The following is a 19403-nucleotide window of genomic DNA, read 5'->3' as shown; positions in this document are numbered from 1 at the left end:
AGAAAGTGGGGGAGAAAGCACAATGGGGGCATAGCCAGAGAGCTGTGCCCAGAAGAGGACAGTGTGGTCTGGGGAGCGACGTGGGTCTAAAGAGTGGAGACAGCAGTGTCGGCAAGTATGACATCACTAGCTGAAGGCGGACTGGAAGGGCCGAGAGGTAATTCCCAGGACTGCCAGCAGTAGGCGCCATGGTGGTGACTCCTGCCCCATTACAGTCAAGTTTTCTAGACCTTTAATCACTTTTGTTGCTCTCCTATGTACATTTGATTGCGTTATTGATGATAACTGTGTAAATTAGCCTCTTTGTCTTCTGCAACAAAGTTTCTTTAAAGCTCTGTCTGAGGACCTCTTAAAGTCATTCAAACTAGCCTGTTCTAAAGATTGTAAAGAGTTGGCAGGCTTGAGTAGGTCTGAGGAGACTATCTGCACATTCCCCTAAAGTCTGTGAACCAGTCTGAGATCTGGTCTAAACTACAAAGATAGATCAGTATAGGTCACCTTGCATCTACTTAGTTGTGCATGTTTCTGCACTCAAATTTGTCCCCAACTGATGTAAGTGCCCATTATGGTGATGCAGTAACACCACCTCCCTGAGCCCTGGTTGACTAACTGTGGTCAGCACCGTTTAAGTGTAGACAATATGTGACCTATGTCTACCTTAACACTTCTCCAGCAGCTGTCCCACGATGCCTGACACTGATTGCTCTAGTCACAGTTGTTGAACTCCCATGCCCAGAGGTCAGAGACTGAAAGCTAACCCCGCTGCCTTTTAAAACCTTCATGTGTTTTTGAAATGCCTTTTCCTGATTGCCCAGCTTGGTGAGCACATCTAGCATCTCTGCATTGTGTGCAACTTCCCAATTGACCATGCTGGTTCCAAGTTCCAGATGAACTCCTGTCTGGAGTAGACGGGTACTGGATTTCCTAGGACTGCGAGGAGAAGCAGCTTTGCAGGCACAGCTGCAGAGCAGTCGTACAAACATGGACATCTACTACAGACTGCATGGGGGATTCAGGCGAAGAGATTCAACAGGGATCAGCAGCAGTGCCAGGGGAAAGCAAAGGAACTTTGGCAGGCATGCCAGAAAGCCAATAATAGATCTTGGGGACAAGCCACATACCTACCACTTTTATGAGCTTCATGCCATATTTTGTGGGCACTGGTGGCATCTTTGCCGCACATTGTGGATCACGAGACAGACCCGTTGTACAGTGTAGAAGATGGGAGACATGTAACCAAGGGTGGGGGTTCCAGCTATGCTGTGAGCCCGGATCTGTTTGAAACACCACTGCAGTCTAATCTGTCCTGGCAGCAAAGCATGGCCAAACCCAATGCAGGAGAAGGAACCTAAGCATGTGAATGCATTTCTCATTATAATGTTGCAATATACTGATGGCACCCCTCCCCAATGTAGCCAGACACAGGTATTGACTTTTCATTAATTTACTCATATTAGAAGCAGCAGTGGTACAACAAACAGACAAAGTAGTTTATCTACTTTTCATTCCCCTGTAGAGTTAGCTTGGGGGGGAGCATACAGAGCAGTTTACATACCCAGGGATGTCCCTTGAATCCTCTTGAGAGAACTCAATGAAACTTTCATGTAGGTACTCTGCAATCCTCTCCCAAAAGTTTCTAGGGCCGGCAGCCTAATTTCTTCCTCTACAGTAGGACACTTCCCATGCTGGTGTGCGATGACTTCAGCAGGCATCATTGCAGTAGATGGGCTAGCAGCATATGGGCCGAGGGGGCTTTAATAAGCCAGCAGCAGCTGTACTTTCTGTGCCTTTGTTACCCTAAAGAGCGAGGTATCAGCCAAAAATCACCACTGGGTATGGAGAATAGTGCCAGTTCTCAGTGCCATTGCCTTCCATCCATACCCATGGAAATAGGGGCTGAAAGATGTTTCATGCAATTGAAAAATTCCCTCTTCATTCCCCCTCTCCACCCTCCAGACCCCTGCTGGGCCATGGCTCAGCCTGGAGAGCAGTGCTGTGCACAGGCACCCCAAGGCTGAAATGTCAATAGGCACACTGTGTTTAAAACTTTAGGGGAGCAAGGGGATGGAGTTCTGAAACTTAACTTTCGCTTTCCCCTGTGACTATACACATAATTATATCTGTTTTATCTGTAGCTGCTGCCTGTTAGAGCCTTGAGGTTTCCCCCCTCCACACCCATAAAATGCCTGACCATGATGAGGCGGACAAAGAAGAGGATATGGGAGAATGTGTTCAGTGAGATCCTGCAAGCCAGTGTTCCATTAGATTGTGAACAGAAGGCCTTGAGGGTGAATACTGCAGACAATATGGAGAAGGAAAGAGCAGACATGAGAAAGGGCCAGGAGTCAGAGAGGGAGCTGCACCAGAATTTAATGTGGCTTCTCTAGTAGTAAATAAAAATGCTGGAGACTCTTGTTTGACCTACAGATTCAACAATCATGGGCTCACTTCCCTTTGCAGTTAACGAAGAACTCCATTTTAGCATCTCCCTGCACCTCCAACATTCCACATGGCATCAGAGGCAATATCTTTAGCCCTACCATGCCATGCCGGGAGACAGTAAGGACAATCACAGCTCCAAATACACTGAACTAGAAGCCATGCTTTGTTGTATGGGTAGCAAAATGGACATGAATGTTCTCTCCCCTTTAAGGTCTATTCATTTCAGAAGCTTTTATTGTATTTGTTTTTAATTGCATCTTGTTTTGGTAACAATCTATTTGTTGGTAAATAATTCATCCTTTATTACTAGTTCTAGTAAAAGCATCCACTACTTGTCACACTGTACAATAACCGAACTCATAGGATCAGTGACAAACAATGTAATAATTATAAATGTACAGCAAGCACCACAAACTTAACAGGCACATTAAGACAGTTATATTCATAAGTGTACATCAAGTACCCCACAATTCCTAATAGCCCCCAAAACTTCAGGGCCAGGTGAAGCACAGTCCACAATACCACATTACTATGACTGACTGTTAAAGTGCTCTTTCAAGGCCTCCCTCAGCCTCATAGCTCCGCACTGAGCTCTTTTAATAACCCCTGCGTCTGACTGTTCAAACATAGGACTTGGACATACTAGCCCTTACTTTAGTACAATTTAAGTCACTTCGAGGTGTGAAAAAGCCATCCCCCTTAGCAATGTAAGTTACACCGACCTAATGGGCAGCACTATCTCAGCAGGAGAAACTCTCACGCCGACATAGCTACTGCTGCTTGGGGAGGTGGAAAAATTCTTCTATTGAGAAAGCTCTCTCCCATCAGCATAGAGCATCCGCACTAGCCGCACTACAGCGGCTCAATTACATTGGTCCAGCTGCACTGCTGTAGCAATTCTAATGTAGACTAGCCCTCAGATAACGAGACACCCATCTCTGTCCTCCACTGTGGTGGCAACTTTTCCCTCTTTGCCATTCAGATATTATGCGGGACACAACAGGCAGCTATAACCACTGGGATATTTTTCTCACTGAGATCCAATCCCGTGAGTACACGGCACCAGTATCCTTTCAATCTACCAAAAGCACATTCAACTATCATTCTGCACCTGCTGAGCAGGTAATTAGATCTTTTCTTGTTGCTGTTGAGGTGGCCAACACATGGCTTCAAGAGCCAGGGGACCAAGGGATAGCATGCATCTCCCCACAGTCACTATTGGCATTTATATTGCCAATAGCAATGCAGTGGTTGGGAAAGAACATCCCTGCTTGCAGATTTCTGAACGGTCTTGTGTTCTTAAAGATGCAAGCATCATACACCTTCCCTGACCAGCCAACATTGATATCACTGAAGTGTCTCTGGCAATCCACCAGTGCTTGCAAAATCCTGGAAAGGTAGCCCTTTCTGTAGCAAGGTGGGCTGGTGCCATAACAGGGATATGCACAATATCTATTAACCCACTGCATCTTGGAAGCCCTGCTACTTCCATTCTATCAACTATGTCAGGTGTGGCCAAGCTGTGGCTCCGAGCCACATGCGGCTTTTCAGAGGTTAATATGCGGCTCCTTACATAGGCGCCAACTCCGCGGCTGGAGCTACAGGTGCCAACTTTCTAATGTGTTACAGGGTGCTCACTGCTCAACCCCTGGCACTGACCCAGGCCTCAGCCCTACTCCACTCCACTCCTTCCCCCAAGGCCCCTGCCCCTTCCCGAGTCTGCTGCACCCTTGCTCCTCCTCCTCCCACCCCTCCACCCCCAGCACACCACAAAACAGCTGATTGCGGCTGGCGGGAGGCGCAGGGATGGAGGGTTAGGTGCTGATCGGTGGTGCTGCTGGCAGGTGGGAGACACTGGGGGCAGGGGAAGCTGACGGGGGGTTGCTGATGTGTTACAGTGGCTCTCTGGCAATGTACATTGGTAAATTCTGGCTCCTTCTCAGGCTCAGGTTGGCCACCTGTGGACTATGTCTTGCACATTAGCAAAAGTAACAGTCCTGTTTAGCAGGAAAAAATGAATGGAGCTGAACACCTGCGTGGCAAAAGGCCCCACTGTGGATTTTCCCAACTCCAAAATGATTTCCGTCTGTCCAGTAGCAATCTGGCATCACAAGCTTCAATAGAGCTATCACCACCTGCTTCTCAAATGTCAGTGCAGCACTCATTCTGGTGTCCCTGCACCGGAGGGCTGGCGGGAACTCAGCACACACATCAGGAATGTGGCCTTGCACAGGTGCAAGTTCTGTAGCCACTGCATATCATCCCAAACGTGCTTTATGATGCAATCCATCCGTCAGTGCTCATTTCTTGAGCTTATACGCAGCGCTCCACTGTCTGCAGTGGCTCTGAGAACGCCACCAGCATCCTTGAATCGGCTTTTGCTATGTCTCACAGCTATCTGTCCTCCATGAAATCACCATGTCCCTTGTTGCTGCAGTTCTTCCTGTGGCTCTGCAAATACCAGGATTGTTTGTCCTATGTTTACAATATTCATAACAACCGTTATGGAGCTGTGCAGGCTCCATCCTTCTGCCACAGATGGCAGACAGCGAAAAGAGCTGTGTAGTTTGGTGGGATGTTTAGAAAAGGTCCTGGAAATTATGGGACATGGATAGCACTATAGGATGAAGAAAATTGCATGATAGGGACTTGACCCATTGCTCCCAGTCACCCCTGCAGAACTCGTTTCTGCCCCACCAGACATTGCCATGATTTCCCAAGACAGTGAGTCAGATGGTGGCAAACTGCACACTGATATACCTACCCATGGAGCAATGCACATTAGCATAAGCACTCTTGGGGAATATGCACAACACTGATGCAAGTACGCATGTGCCCATACTAACAGCTTTAAGTTGACATAACTTGCATTGATCAACATTTGTAGTGTACACATGGCCTTATTTCTGCAGAGTCCATGTAAAGAAATGTGTAGATAGTTTTTCTTTCTTCAGGCTTTTTCCACCAAAGAATAAAGTCTATCATCTCATTGCTCAGCTGACATGAATAGTGCAATGAAAAGCCATTAGTTCCACAATGCAAGATGATTATGATATTTTAGAGTCTGTGAACATTAAAAAGGTTTGCAGTGGAACTACTGGAGCTCCTAATAACTCAGCTTAAGCATGATACTTTTCCAAAAAGGTTCCTAAGGACAGGTGAATTAAACAAATTCTGATTTTCTAGCTCAAACTGCTTTTGAGATGCCATTCCAAAAAATGCAGTCTTAAAGTGAAAACTCTCATACTTTCTATCATAACTTAAATTTGATTCGACAATTTTTCTCTGGCAAAGGACCAAACAAACAATTGGGTGTTTACTGTCTTAGTTTTGACAAAGTTAAGAGGTGGGGTACCAAAATCCATTTTATAATGGAAAGCTATCTGCAATCTTCTAATCTGCCTTCCATAATAGACACATATTCATACAAACATAGGGCAGGACCATGTCATCAGTTATTAAGCAGAAATCACCAATGATATAACAGATTTCTGCTTACGAACTACTGGTGTGATACAGTCCATAACTTGGCAAAAAGATGGACTATAGTATTTTATTCAGAACTAGAAACCTAACTTATAACCGTTTTTTCTTATTAACCTTTATCAGATACAGCAGAGGCAAAGGTGTTATAAATTGCATAGAGAAAGCAGGAGATATATGGAAGAAAGTAACTCAAAGGCAAAATATAGAGTATTTCACATTTCCAAGTCCAGTCTGTGTAAAGTAGGTAAAATACAATCTCCCACTTCTATTAGTATTTTCTTTACAGTGCAACACACTGTGAAGATCGCTCACGTTTTCTCACAATTACTTAAACTAAATAGCGTAACTTTTACATCATACGCCTTAAAAATTATTTTTGACCCTAACAAGTGATTAAAACCGTAGGTATTTTTAAAAAATATTTATCACCACTAACTTATATTTGCTGTTGTATTCAACTTGGCCAATGAAAACAGACAAGTCAATTTCATTTTTGTCTCTATCCTATTTTACTATCACTTTCAGGTTCCAGTGCATAGTGCTTCAGTATTTGATTTTAGGGGTGGGGGAAGATTTCCCCATATACCTACCCAACTCACAGTTCATTTAGATACATTTTCCTCTTTAAACCATGCTGGTATTATTTTACAGGGTCTACAACTAGCGACTTTTTAACATCTTCAGACAAACTGGAAAACCCCCCAGCAATTGAGGTGTTTATATTCCATAGCCTAGACTAAGTGATAGAGTACATGGTCAAATGACATTGTACACAGAGATATCAAGTAGTTATGACTCTAGTACTTTCAGAAACATCTGACGTGGACAGTGCATATGTTGATGGAAGAGGATGGGGGCATCTTTACTACATTCCCATACTTCCAGTTTATTTTTAAAAGTTTTACCTTAAACAATAGAAAGCCAGGAATTTAAGAGTTTTTTTTTAAAAACAGTCGTTCAGTGACTTTTCTCCTTAAGTTACATCACGGAAGCAAGCAAGCAAGCAAGCAAGCAAAGCTTGACAAACCTATGTTGGCAGTCAAAATTAAATCTCCTTGTAGATACACTTTGGCCAATAATACATAATCTCAGAGAATTCACTACTCAGTTGTGTCAGGTGCTACACGAACCCCTTCTTTTACTATCTCTTTTACCTTCAGTGATACAATCAAGAGATCTGGGTGTAGTATTTTCCACTTTGGAAATACAAAAGGGACCAACCACTTCCTACAAAAGCAGATTTTGTTGATGTTCTTAGGCTGCTTTTTATAATTTTTCTTCCCTGGACTGTCGTGTTTTGTTTTTATTTAAAAATATCCACCACCATAACGTGATGAAGGCTTACTCATGATACCATATATGGCCAGTTATAGTCTTAAGTACCAATCTTTGTTTCATCTGCAGCCTTTAATGGGACTACTGTTTAAGTACTTCCCATGTAAAGTGAGGAATCCTGATTAGGTAAGCTCTAATGCATCGGTTCCCAAACTGGGGGGCGTGAAGAAATTCCAAGGGGGGCACAAGGCTGCCCGGCCCTTGAGCACGCAGCCGGGGAGGCTGGCGCCCGGCCCTGCCCCTCCCCTCCTGTCATAGAATCATAGAATATCAGGGTTGGAAGGGACCTCAGGAGGTCATCTAGTCCAACCCCCTGCTCAAAGCAGGACCGATCCCCGACTAAATCATCCCAGCCAGGGCTTTGTCAAGCCTGACCTTAAAAACTTCTAGGGAAGGAGATTCCACCACCCCCCTAGGTAACGCATTCCAGTGTTTCACCACCCTCCTAGTGAAAAAGTTTTTCCTAATATCCAACCTAAATCTCCCCCACTGCAACTTGAGACCATTACTCCTTGTTCTGTCATCTGCTACCACTGAGAACAGTCTAGAGCCATCATCTTTGGAACCCCCTTTCACGTAGTTGAAAGCAGCTATCAAATCCCCCCTCATTCTTGTCTTCTGAAGACTCTTCTGAAGACATCCCCAGTTCCCTCAGCCTCTCCTCATAAGTCATATGTTCCAGTCCCCTAATTATTTTTGTTGCCCTCCGCTGGACTCTTTCCAATTTTTCCACATCCTTCTTGAAGTGTGGGGCCCAAAACTGGACACAGTACTCCAGATGAGGCCTCACCAATGTTGAACAGAGGGGAACGATCACGTCCCTCGATTTGCTGGCAATGCCCCTACTTATACATCCCAAAATGCCATTGGCCTTCTTAGCAACAAGGGCACACTGTTGACTCATATCCAACTTCTCGTCCACTGTAACCCCTAGGTCCTTTTCTGCAGAACTGCTGCCGAGCCATTCGGTCCCTAGTCTGTAGCGGTGCATTGGATTCTTCCGTCCTAAGTGCAGGACTCTGCACTTGTCCTTGTTGAACCTCATCAGATTTCTTTTGGCCCAATCCTCCAATTTGTCTAGGTCCCTCTGTATCCTATCCCTACCCTCCAGTGTATCTACCACTCCTCCCAGTTTAGTGTCATCTGCAAACTTGTTGAGGGTGCAATCCACATCATCCTCCACATCATTAATGAAGATATTGAACAAAACCGGCCCCCTCCACCGCAGCTACACCACCGCACAGGGAGTGCTGCTTGTGCTCGCCCACCTCCCAGGCTTTCCAATAAGCCAGTCCTGCCGCTCTGAGCAGCCTGGTAAGGGGGCGGTGAGCAGGGAATAGATAAGGGGCAGGAGGTCCCGGGGGGGCAGCCACGGGATAGTGAGCAGTTGGATAGGGTGGAGGTTCTGCGGGGGCAGTCAGGAGACAGCAGCGGGGAGGTTGGATAGGTGTGGGAGTCCCGGGGGGCCTGTCAGGGGGTGGGGGTATGGACGGGGTTGGGGCAGTCAGGAGACAGAGAGCAGGGGGGGGGTTGGAAAGGGGTGGAGTCCCAGGAGGGGGCAGTCAGGGGACAAGGAGCAGGGAGGGTTGGATGATGGTAAAGGAGAGGTGGGGGTGTGAGGGTTTCTCGAAAATTAAAAAGGGGGCATGATGCCGAAAAGTTTGGGAACCACTGCACTAAAGCATCTAGCAAGAGTACAACAAACATTTTGCTGTACAGTAAAACAAAGAACAAAAGTAGAATAAAAAGCACTGAACATCAAGAAGCACTGGTTGAGTTCTTCTCATCCCATGCATGGCACCAGAAGTATTATGTGGCATGGCTGTTTGTAAGTTAAAAGACTAATTGTAATTGACCTAAATTTTCTAAGGCAGTTAGTGATTTTTGGGAGTCTTAGTTTTAGGATATCAGTTTAAACACACCTTAAAGGAACTTGATTTTGTGAGGGCAAGCAGTGAGATGTCTTTTACAGGGTTTCAAGTTAGCCATCCCATCATGAATAGTTACTTGGGAAAATTTACACAAAAGTGTCTGAACACAAGTTGTATAGGTGTTTCCTCCTATTTGGCTATATACTTTTTAAGCAGCATCTTCAACTCCTGTGAAACAAAGCAAATAATCTGTCTTTAAGTCTAACTTTATTCAGTATTTAGCATTACAAACTATGTATTTTCCTTTGAAAAAACACCAAAATAACAAAGCATGTTACAACTGAAAGGCATCACTTTTATGGTGCCAAGGAAACTCCTTGTGCTAGGGATTTGGTGCTCAAATCATGGTGTTGTTGATTCATATACCACTTGAAAAACAAAACTTTTTTAGAATATATGTGGTAAAAGTCTATACTTTTTTTTTTATAGGAAGGAGGGTTAAATATTTGAAAAATGCATTAGAAGATTCAAACTTCTTTTCTCCAATTAAAAATTGGTTATATTTTACAACACAAACTCCTACCTACAGTATTTCCCAAGTAGTATTTGAACAGACCTTACTACTTAGCATACTAATTCTGGGAACCGTATACCTTGTTATGCCAATACTTATTGAAAATGAGTGTAATTAAACACATTCACATATAACAATGCTATTGCAAAAAGAAAGCAAATCAGGAATGTGCCCTAGTCTTCATAATTAGATAGGTTTCAAAGGGGTAGCCATGTTAGTCTGTATCAGCAAAAACAACAAGGAGTCCTTGTGGCACCTTAGAAACTAACAAATTTAATTTGGACATAACGTTTCGTGGACTATAACCTACTTATGCCCAAATAAATGTTAGTCTCTAATGTGCCACAAGGATGCCTCATTGTTTTTATAACTAGATAGGGTTACCACATTTTCCCAAAGGGAAAACATGACACCACTTGGGGTGGGCCCAAGGGCCACCCTGGGGCCCCCCTCTCTCTCCTGCAGGTGGGAGTGGCCCCAGCCCCCCCCCCACAGTCCAAAGCTCCCCTCTACCTGCTGTGCACGGGGCCAGCCCAAGACCCCCTGCCACCTGCTCACGTGGGGCAGGGCAAGGCTGGCCCGGCCCCAACTGCTCCTGTCCCCTCCCACACCCCACACATTTCTCCGTGCCCTTCTAGGGGTCGCATCCCACTTTTTGGGGAAACTGTTCATTTGTCCAGTTTGCTCTTGCCAACTGATGCTGACTTGGCAAGAGCGAACAGACGGTTTTGCCAAAAAAAAAAAAAAAAAAAAAGGCAGGACACGGCTTAAAAAAGGGACTGTCCAGCCAAAACGGGTCACCCTATAATTACACTATCATGTCCCCATCAAACCGTGGTTATTAAGAGCCTCCTCCCACCCTCCCAGGTCACATCCCTTGTCAGTGAATTGCTTCTTGAAGAGAGTTACAGTCACCGCTTGGCCAGTTTTAGCCACCAGAGAGCAGGATAGCGCTGTCCCAACACCCCCATTCAGTATAAAGTGCTAACAGGCCAGGGCATTCCCGGTTCGGCCAGGGACTTTCTGCCCTGCGGGCCCTGGGCGAGCCACTTACCCTCCGTGCCTGCTACCCTGCTGCACCACGGGGCTGCCCCGCCCTGCCTCACAGGGGTGCTGTGAAGACAAAGACTCTAACGGCCGTGAGGCGCTACGGTGATGGGTTCCCACACAAGTACCTGAGGGAAGATAACCGCGGGGGCTCCCGTTGACACACACAGCAGCCCCTCCCCGGTACTTTCTATGAGCCCTTCTCCCGCTGCCCCTACGAACCAGCGACAGCCGCACCCACTCGCCCCTGCCCCCTCCCAGCGAGCGCCGAGACACAAGCCCCTGCTGCTCCTACTAGGAACAATCCTGTGGGAGGGCCCTACGCGCTCCCCGCGCCCAGCGATCCCGCGATCTCTCCCCGCGCTTTCTCGGCGCCTCACTGCCCGTTCTACTCAACCGCGCGCCCTTCTACATGCACGGTCCTAAAAAGCTTCAATCGAACCCCTACGTCATTCCAAGCGCCCAACCAATCGGCAGCAGGTAAAAACTGCGCCCGCGGGTCGGGAGCTGTGGGCGGGCACCGCCCTTGAGCGACAGCTCTGCGTGACCAATCAGCGAGGGTTGCGGCTCCGCCACCTCCCCCCTCTGCGGGCAAATCGCTGCTGGAGAGGAGGCGGGGCCTCCCGCTCCTCCTTGTCAGGGCAGCGCAGTAGACGGACAGGCCCGTTGTCCAATGAGAGGCGAGGCCGCCTGCGCAGCGACCGTGTTCGGAACCAATGGGCGCAGCAGCTGGGCGGAGGCCCGAGGTTTCCAAACGCTTCGCGGCGCCATGGGCTGAAAACTAAACCGAGATGGAATCTCCCAGTCTGAACCGGTTTGAGCCGGTTCCGAGTCTGTGGCACTAGGAGGGGGAGAAACGCTGCGCTCACTCCCTGCCGCCGCCGTCGCTGCCTCCGCCGCTGTGTGTGTGACCTGCTCACAGGGGAGCCCGCAGGGGGAGCCGCCGACACATCCACGGGGGCAAAGTTTAGTGCGAGCGGGGGGGAGATGGGGGTGAACTGAGCACCGGCCAGATCAGGGGGAGCAGCGGGGGCCCGGGCAGGCAGAGACTCAGCCAGAGGAGCCCGGGGCCTGGGGAGCGAGAGACCCGGGGCCCACCAACGCAGCGACTAAGCGGGGCCTGGGGAACTAGGGAATCAAGGAGCTCCAGGAAAGCAACGAGCCGGGGCTTGGGGAGCCAGAGCTGAGCAGCCGGGAAGGGAGGGGCTCCATCCCCTGCGCTGGGCGGCCTTGGCCCTGGAGCGGGGAGTTGGGGGCCGAGTCCTTGTAGGGCGAGCCAGGGGCAGCAGGGAGTAAGTGAGCCTGGCCAAGGGGCAGCAGCGCTGAGCGTGTGTCATACAACCAGCCCCGTGCACGCTTGTCTTGGAGGCGGTGGGGGAAGAAGGTTGACACCAATAAACGCTCAGTAGGGGAGAGGGCGCGCGTGTGTGTGATTTCTCCTATTTTTTTTTTGTGTGGTTGGAAACTTCACCCTCCCGCCCGTATTTTTTTTTTAAAGGCAGAGGCTGTAATAACTATTTAGGTAAGTAACTCTTAATACTGGGGGGGGGGTGGAAATCATGGGGTGCGGGGTCAGACGTATTGGGGGACAAAATGGGAGGCCAGAAAGGGGCCAGAAGCAGAAGGGGGGATGTGTGCGGAGGGCAGAAAGTCTGTGGGGTAGGAGAGGCACAGTGGGGTGTAAGAGGCGGGGCGGGAGCATGGGGCTCCTTGGGGTACCACCGTGAGACGTGTCGGCTGTGCAATTGACTAGAGAGTACAGCTTCCACCACTGATGCCATGGATGTGGGGAAAGCAGGAGCGCGTGAGCAGATGTTGTTGGGAGGCTGCTGTGAGGGCTCGTGGGGGTAGATTATGGTCATTTTGTGCCCTTCATATAGGTGAAGGCTGGGGCTGGGACTGGCGTTGAGAACTCGGGAAACTAGGGACATAATCTGTAAATTATTAGGAGTGGAAGTTTCCAGAAATATTTTTGTGTGTCTGTGCAGCAGTATTGAAACGTCCGCCTGGATCACGTGGGGTGGCCCTGTATACAACGCAGGGACCTAGAGGAGGGAGGGGCTGCAGTGTCCCTGCTGCTCTCTGCAAAGAAACCCACCAAACAGCCTCCTATTCCTAACTACCTACACCACCCGCCCCCACCCCCCCGTCCGGTAGATACTTTAGTATTAACTACTTGCTAGGAAAACCGATTGGTGTGTAGTTGTGTGTTTTAATGGTATAAATGTTCCCATGTACTGCGGTATTCCTGCTGCTTTGCAAGGGAAGTCAGCAACCGCCTTTACATTGGGTGGGTGTGCGTCTGTGTGTTCACGTGTGTGTGTGTGTGCTGTATTTGTGCACATCAAATATCTTGCTGATAATAATTCCAATGAATTTACATTGAATTGGATAAATGTTGGGTAATGTGATGTGTCTGCAGCTTTGCAAGGAAATTTAACCAAAATTCTGCTACCCATTATTGCTATCCACACACGTATTCGGGGGAGGGAAACAAGCTCGTTCAGTAGCGTCTGGAACTGCGGTATTAACTTTAACGTAAATGCTCTATATTTGTGTATGTGTCTATATTGGTGTATAATGCATGTGTGGTGTGCTGTGCATGTCTAATTGTGCATAGGTTGAACAGTTAGAAGAAACTGAACTTTTAATTGCGTGCTATAAATAATCACAGTTAGTGTGGAAGAGTGTGGTGGGATGCTGATTTGACTTTCATTGTAGTTAGAAGTGGAGCTGTTTGCTCGCTGAGTGGGGCGGGGTAACTGTATGTTTCTCCTACTTCTGTACTTAAATGAAGCGTGCTGCTGCCCCCGCGCAGCCCGAAGTAGCGTAGCCGTCTCTCTTTGTAGAGAGTTGTATTTGACCTAGAGTTTAACTCCCGTGTTTTAAGCAGATTTTTACTTGGTTTTTGCGTGTATGTTCTAATTCACCCAGCCCAAATCATTTTTAAATTGCTATTCTAATCTCTTTATGAAACGGTAATCGGTACACTTGGTCTAAGTATTCTTGCACTTGATTGCACAAGGCCACTGAGACATCGGGTAGCTATATAAGCATTACGTTTCCGTTCTTCCGGGCTTCGGCAAGTGTCAGATTCTTCCCATGTTTATTAATTTTCATAGTATTTGGTTTGTTTTCACTCCAGTTTTATTAGCACTGTTGTATTAATATATTTTGCCCTCTAGAAGCGTTTTTAGGTGCAGGCTGATCTATGGATGGGGGTGGGAGTCTAGCAGATTGCATACAATACTGTAGGCTTGATGTAGGCACATTATTGGGAGTAGGGAATCAAGTTAATCGCAGTTGGCATTGACCAGAAAGCCGCCATTTTTGTATTTCAGTTCACCAGTAGGTAGGTCATTTTGAAGATAATACTGGGAGTGGCAAAGTGCTCTATTAGAAATGTTTCCTTTCTGCTTCCATGACTAATAACTAATAACTTCTAGTCACGTGGAGGCTGAAGAGCGCTCTTAAGACCGTTTTAAAGTAATTGGAGGCAGCTTACACCTAAATTGAATGTCAATTTAAACGTTGTTTAGATTTAAAAGCAGCTTTCCTACTTCACTGTTTAGCCATGTGCAGCAGATGCGAACGGAAGGGGGCGTGTCTGAAAGTGTATGCAGAGGAGGGGGGAGTTAAATGTAACTCGAAGATTATATGAATTGAATAGTTTTACTGCCTTTTTACCAGTTGGCACTTTGTCCAAGGAAGGAGGGGTTCAGGGTTAAAAAGAATCTCACATTTCAAATCTGAAGAAGCAGAAAGAAATCATTTTTGAATCTGCCATTTGTATAACCATAGTGGGGTATGGAATTTGTATTTGGAGTGAAGAAATATTTGACAGCCGTGGTGGATTATTTAACTTCTTTGCACCATGGCCCTTTTCTGACAACAAAAATTACCACATGGCACGGGGGGGGGGACCACCGAAGCCTGAACCTCCTCCCCCCCAGCCCTGCTGCCCTGGGTGGGGGGCCAAAGCCGAGCTCCTCTGCTCTGGGTGGAGGTCGGGGGGCCAAAGCTGAAGCCCAAGGGCTTCAGCCCCAGGCAGGGGGTCTGGAACCTCAGCCACATCACCCAGGGCTGAAGCCCTCGGGCTCCAGCTTTGGCCTTGCGCCCCAGCAAGTCTAGCCCAGCCCTTGAGACCCCATAAAAGCAGAGTTGGGACCCACTTTGGGATCATGACCCACAGTTTGAGAACCACTGCTCTAATATTTACTTTTTGCCAGCACACTAATCCTGGAGTGAATTGTCTGAGTTCAAAATAAAGATGTGCCCCTCTGGTACTGGAACACTTATTTAGCATGTTTGGTTATATAAATCCCAATGAAAGAAATTTTCTGAATGAGCGCTTCGATGCACGAGTCTCTCTCGCATTTTGTGTAGTAATTAGTTGGACAGACTTGGGACACAGCCTCTGTCTTCCTTTCTAAGCTAAACAATTCAACTTGGATGGCATAAGTTATACCTGGTTTCTTTTTAAACAAGAAATGGTAACTTTTTAATATACACTAGGAATTATTTGGGAAAGAAGATACAGATTACTTCCAGTAGTTTTGCTGGTGAATCAGGGGGACCTAATCCAACAATGTTTGTAGTATTAAGCTTGTTTTGAAATAGAGCTTCTAATAGTCCTTGTGGCTATGTTCAGCCTCCCAGATATCTCCAGTGCTTCTGCTGCTGTTCAGGGGTTTTGCTGCTGCTAGCCAATGTTATGGGTATAACTGAAATGGATGGTCATGCTTAATTTCACTCTGTAGCTGTATGGGGAAGTTATGAGCAAGAGGCTGAGGAATGGTAAAGCCATAGAAAACTCCCTTAATGGCAGTGGGAGTGTGTGTGAGTGAGAGTGAAAGCCCTTTCTCCCAGCAGACAAAGTGAATCATGAAGCTGATCAGATACCTACAAATCAAAGGTTGATATGCAAAGAGCCACCAGCCACACTCCAGGATGATAATTCCCTTCCAAATAATACCTTAATCTGAGCTGAGCGCCTTGCCTTCACTGCTGTGGATGCCCCTCCAATCTTTTATCACTTTTTGGCTTGTAAAAGTCCTGTAAATTTTTCGAACTCTAGATTTTACTGCACTGTATTTTAATACATATGTATGTTTGGGTGGAAAATATGTTGTTGGTACGTTTATTCCTTTAGTGTGGGAGATCTTCACTGTCCCCTTTTAGTCAGATTTCTTTTTAATTAGAAGTGGGCAAGTAAGTTATGCTGAAAACTTAATGAATACATTTTGTGTTCTTCTGTTTGAAAAATTGCTCCTAAGCCTAGCACTAACTTCTCCAATTTACTTGTGTGAGAGATGCACCAAGAATTATTTCTCAATTGTGAGCAGTTCATTGCAAATATTTGAAGATTGGTCTGGGCTGCTGTTGATTGGATACATAGGTGACAGTTCCACAAAAATCATAAAACTAGACTTCAAGCGTGCATATTTGATATGGAAATTCAAAAGTCTGTCTGAATATTCTTTAATATTAGTTTAAATTTAATTTTTTTGGCAAATATTCCTGTCAATAAACTTATTTGCTAGAGTATTTGCAAAAAATTAACAAACAAAAAATTACCTCCAGTTGAAACAAATTAGTTAAATTTTAAACAGATATTTGCAAATTTTGTTATTAACCTAGCTTGGCTTTTAGTGTGGCTTGCTAATGCTGTAACATGTTGAATTCTGATTCTCATATCTACAGTCTTACCTGAATTGGAATGGAAACTAAGGCCAGCTAAACTTAAGTTTATTCACATGTATTAAGTCTCCCAGTGTAAAATCTACTGCCAACCTGTTTGGCATTATAATTTGTAAGTTTTCAGATAGACATAGTCAATATTGAAGCTTTTCTAATATTTACAGTATTGCACTTTCATAATTCAACATGCGGTGACATTGACATATAATTTTATCTGCGAGGTCTAAGAAAAACTACACAGTTAAAAGTTTTCTTTCCAGTTTTGAAGTGAGATGGGTATATTGAACAGGTCGCTTATAAGCAGCTGTAGAAATAGTTTCCAGCAAGTTTGTAAGAAACTATGATTAACTTCTCTAATTTGATCTGATTCATTTTATTTTGCAGTAATCTATGCCAGCAATTATGACAATGTTAGCAGACCATGCAGCTCGTCAGCTGCTGGATTTCAACCAGAAATTGGATATCAATCTCTTGGACAACGTGGTGAATTGTCTGTACCATGGAGAAGGAGCCCAGGTAAAATATATGTCCAAAAATATGGAAGTCTTAATTCAAGAGTATTATAAAGTTGGCCTTATTAAAACTTTACATTAGTCTATAAATCCTTAGAGGAAAGCTAAGTCAAATAGTTCAATTCATTTCAAGTTCACCCAACAAATTTAAGCAAGGAGTGAAACCAGAGGGAATTTCATTCTGATATGACTAGAATTCTCATGGAAAGACTATTTGGTAGTATTGGTGACAAGGTACCTTACAAATTTGGCAGACTACCTGATGTTGATTTGTGTCCCAGTGTTTAAAGGAGGCTTTAAGATAAGACAAACATGAAGAGAACATTTATATCTAAAAGGATCTGCTTACCCAGTCGTTCTTCTTTTGTTGAAGGTATGGAAAAGTGTGCTTTGATAAGAGCTGTATCCATCACAGCCCAACTTCTATACTTTATTCCTGCAGGGAAGTCATAATCATGCCATATTTGACATTGTTAGCATGAAAATAGTTGTGATGTCACAAATTCACCATTGACTTCACTCCAGGATCATATTTAAGGGAGAAACCTTTTGTTTAAAATAACTTTGGTTATTGTACATAACAAAAGACATTATAAAAATGCATGTGATGTCTGGACTCTTCTTTCCTTTATACTCCTTCTTTTGCCACTCTTTCCATGTACATCCAGTGGATTGAGACTTTTGGCACTTCGTACTCACTGTATTTTAAAGTTGCTTTATGCTACCTGTCTAAGAGTGAACCTTTTATGGCCTTTTTAAATCAGTTTATGTAAGCACTATATAAAAGCTAGGTCTTTCATTTTTAAAGATAAGTATTGCTCAAACAATACTAACGTGTCTGTTTTTCTGGCATACTTTTGTTGTTTTATAATACTTGTACAGTGTCACAGATTTTGTGGCAAGTAATGGCTTGTAGCTAGTATCCCACCCTAAAGTGTCAAACATTGAACAAGACTTGAAGAATGTGACAGCATCATAAAGAGGCTAAATATTTGTAACCTAACACTTCTTCTGTCCCCTTTCCCAGATCCCCCTTACTAAAATAAATAAAACCAACCACATATATACCCACTTTGTATATTGGTACCTCCATAAAGGGCAGTCTGCTATGCCAGCTTTCTTAGTGTAGATTCTTATAGATGCTAAAATCCATTGTTTGACCTTGTGTACATCTTCTGGGATGTGTACAATGTGTGAGCTCCTTTCCAAACTTAAGCTGTCACAAGTTCATGTTCATAATATGACAATTTCTCATATACTCTGAAGCTCTGAAATTTCTTATGCAAAGTAACATAGTATGGACTCCTAAATATTTGCTATTTAAACAGTATATGCAGCAAGTCTTAAAGGAGCTCTTAAGATATCTGCTTTCTGTTTAGTATTCAGCATTCAGAGGATATATTCCAGTTGTAATTCCTCCTAACATCTAATACCAATTCAACAAAGAATACTAAACAATTTTGTTGAAAAAAATGCCATTGCTCTGTCAATGAAAGAGATTGAGTGGTTCCATTTATAAATCAAATGGGTACAATTTCATTGGATTTGTGGGTCTTTTAAGCTTTTGACACTTAGATAAGCTAATGGCAAAAGAATTGAAAAAGGACAATGAACTAAAATTGTCAAAAACAATTATATGCTTAAACAGTTTGCATCAGAGCATAAATACATGGCTTCTTCATGAAAAGTCTCAGTATGTAGTGTATTAAAAAGTGTGTATTCCTGTGGAAGCACACATTTTTCAGTGACAGGTTTCAGAGTAACAGCCATGTTAGTCTGTATTAGCAAAAAGAAAAGGAGGACTTGTGGCACCTTAGAGACTAACCAATTTATTTGAGCACAAGCTTTCGTGAGCTACAGCTCACTTATTGGATGCATCACGAAAGCTTGTGCTCAAATAAATTGGTTAGTTTCTAAGGTGCCACAAGTACTCCTTTTCATTTTTCAGTGAGTATCTTTATATTACTGACTCTCGTATGTATATTGCCACAACAAGCACTAGTACCAGCAGAAGCACTGCCTCTAAAAGACAGACTTGGCACAGAGCACAGCTTCAAAACTGGCTCAAGCAATAGGAATGCAAAGTTAGCTGAGATTAAGTTATTTAAAATTTCTTCTCTTAAACATTAAAGACTTCCGTGCTTCCTCCCCTGAAACCACTTACATGTGGAAAAAATGTCTCTGTCCTTAAGGCTCACTTTTGCCATAGTGATTACAAAACCCTCAGCCTGCTTATCAGGTACGCAAGTGAGAAACTATGAATGCCCATCTTCCCCCTCCTTTCTTTTCCTGTTTACGTTATTCTTACTAACTTCATCATTCCTGCCTTTCCCCAAGTTAGATCTTTTAAAGTTATGATTATTGAGTTCTGTATTTTGATCTGAATGTAAAATATATAAAATTCCATACAGGTGTCTTAACTCAGCCCCACCATAT

At 44.8% G+C, this 19403-nt stretch overlaps 1 protein-coding gene across 1 annotated transcript in view; it reads left to right on the top strand.

Moving 5' to 3' along the window:
- Positions 1–11757: 11757 nt before the first annotated feature.
- The window catches only part of XPO1 (exportin 1), an 81115-nt gene continuing 73469 nt past the window's right edge, over positions 11758–19403 (top strand). Inside the window, exons 1-2 of the mRNA XM_048842767.2 lie at positions 11758–12277; positions 16840–16971. Of these exons, the coding sequence (XP_048698724.1) occupies positions 16846–16971 (126 nt within the window). The 5' untranslated portion in view covers positions 11758–12277; positions 16840–16845. The remainder of the gene's footprint in view (positions 12278–16839; positions 16972–19403) is intronic.

The sequence above is a fragment of the Caretta caretta genome, chromosome 3, assembly GCF_965140235.1.
Source record: "Caretta caretta isolate rCarCar2 chromosome 3, rCarCar1.hap1, whole genome shotgun sequence".
Classification (NCBI taxonomy): Eukaryota; Metazoa; Chordata; order Testudines; family Cheloniidae; genus Caretta; species Caretta caretta.
Note: the sequence above shows the minus strand (reverse complement) of the source record. Positions and strands in the feature narration are given on the sequence as shown.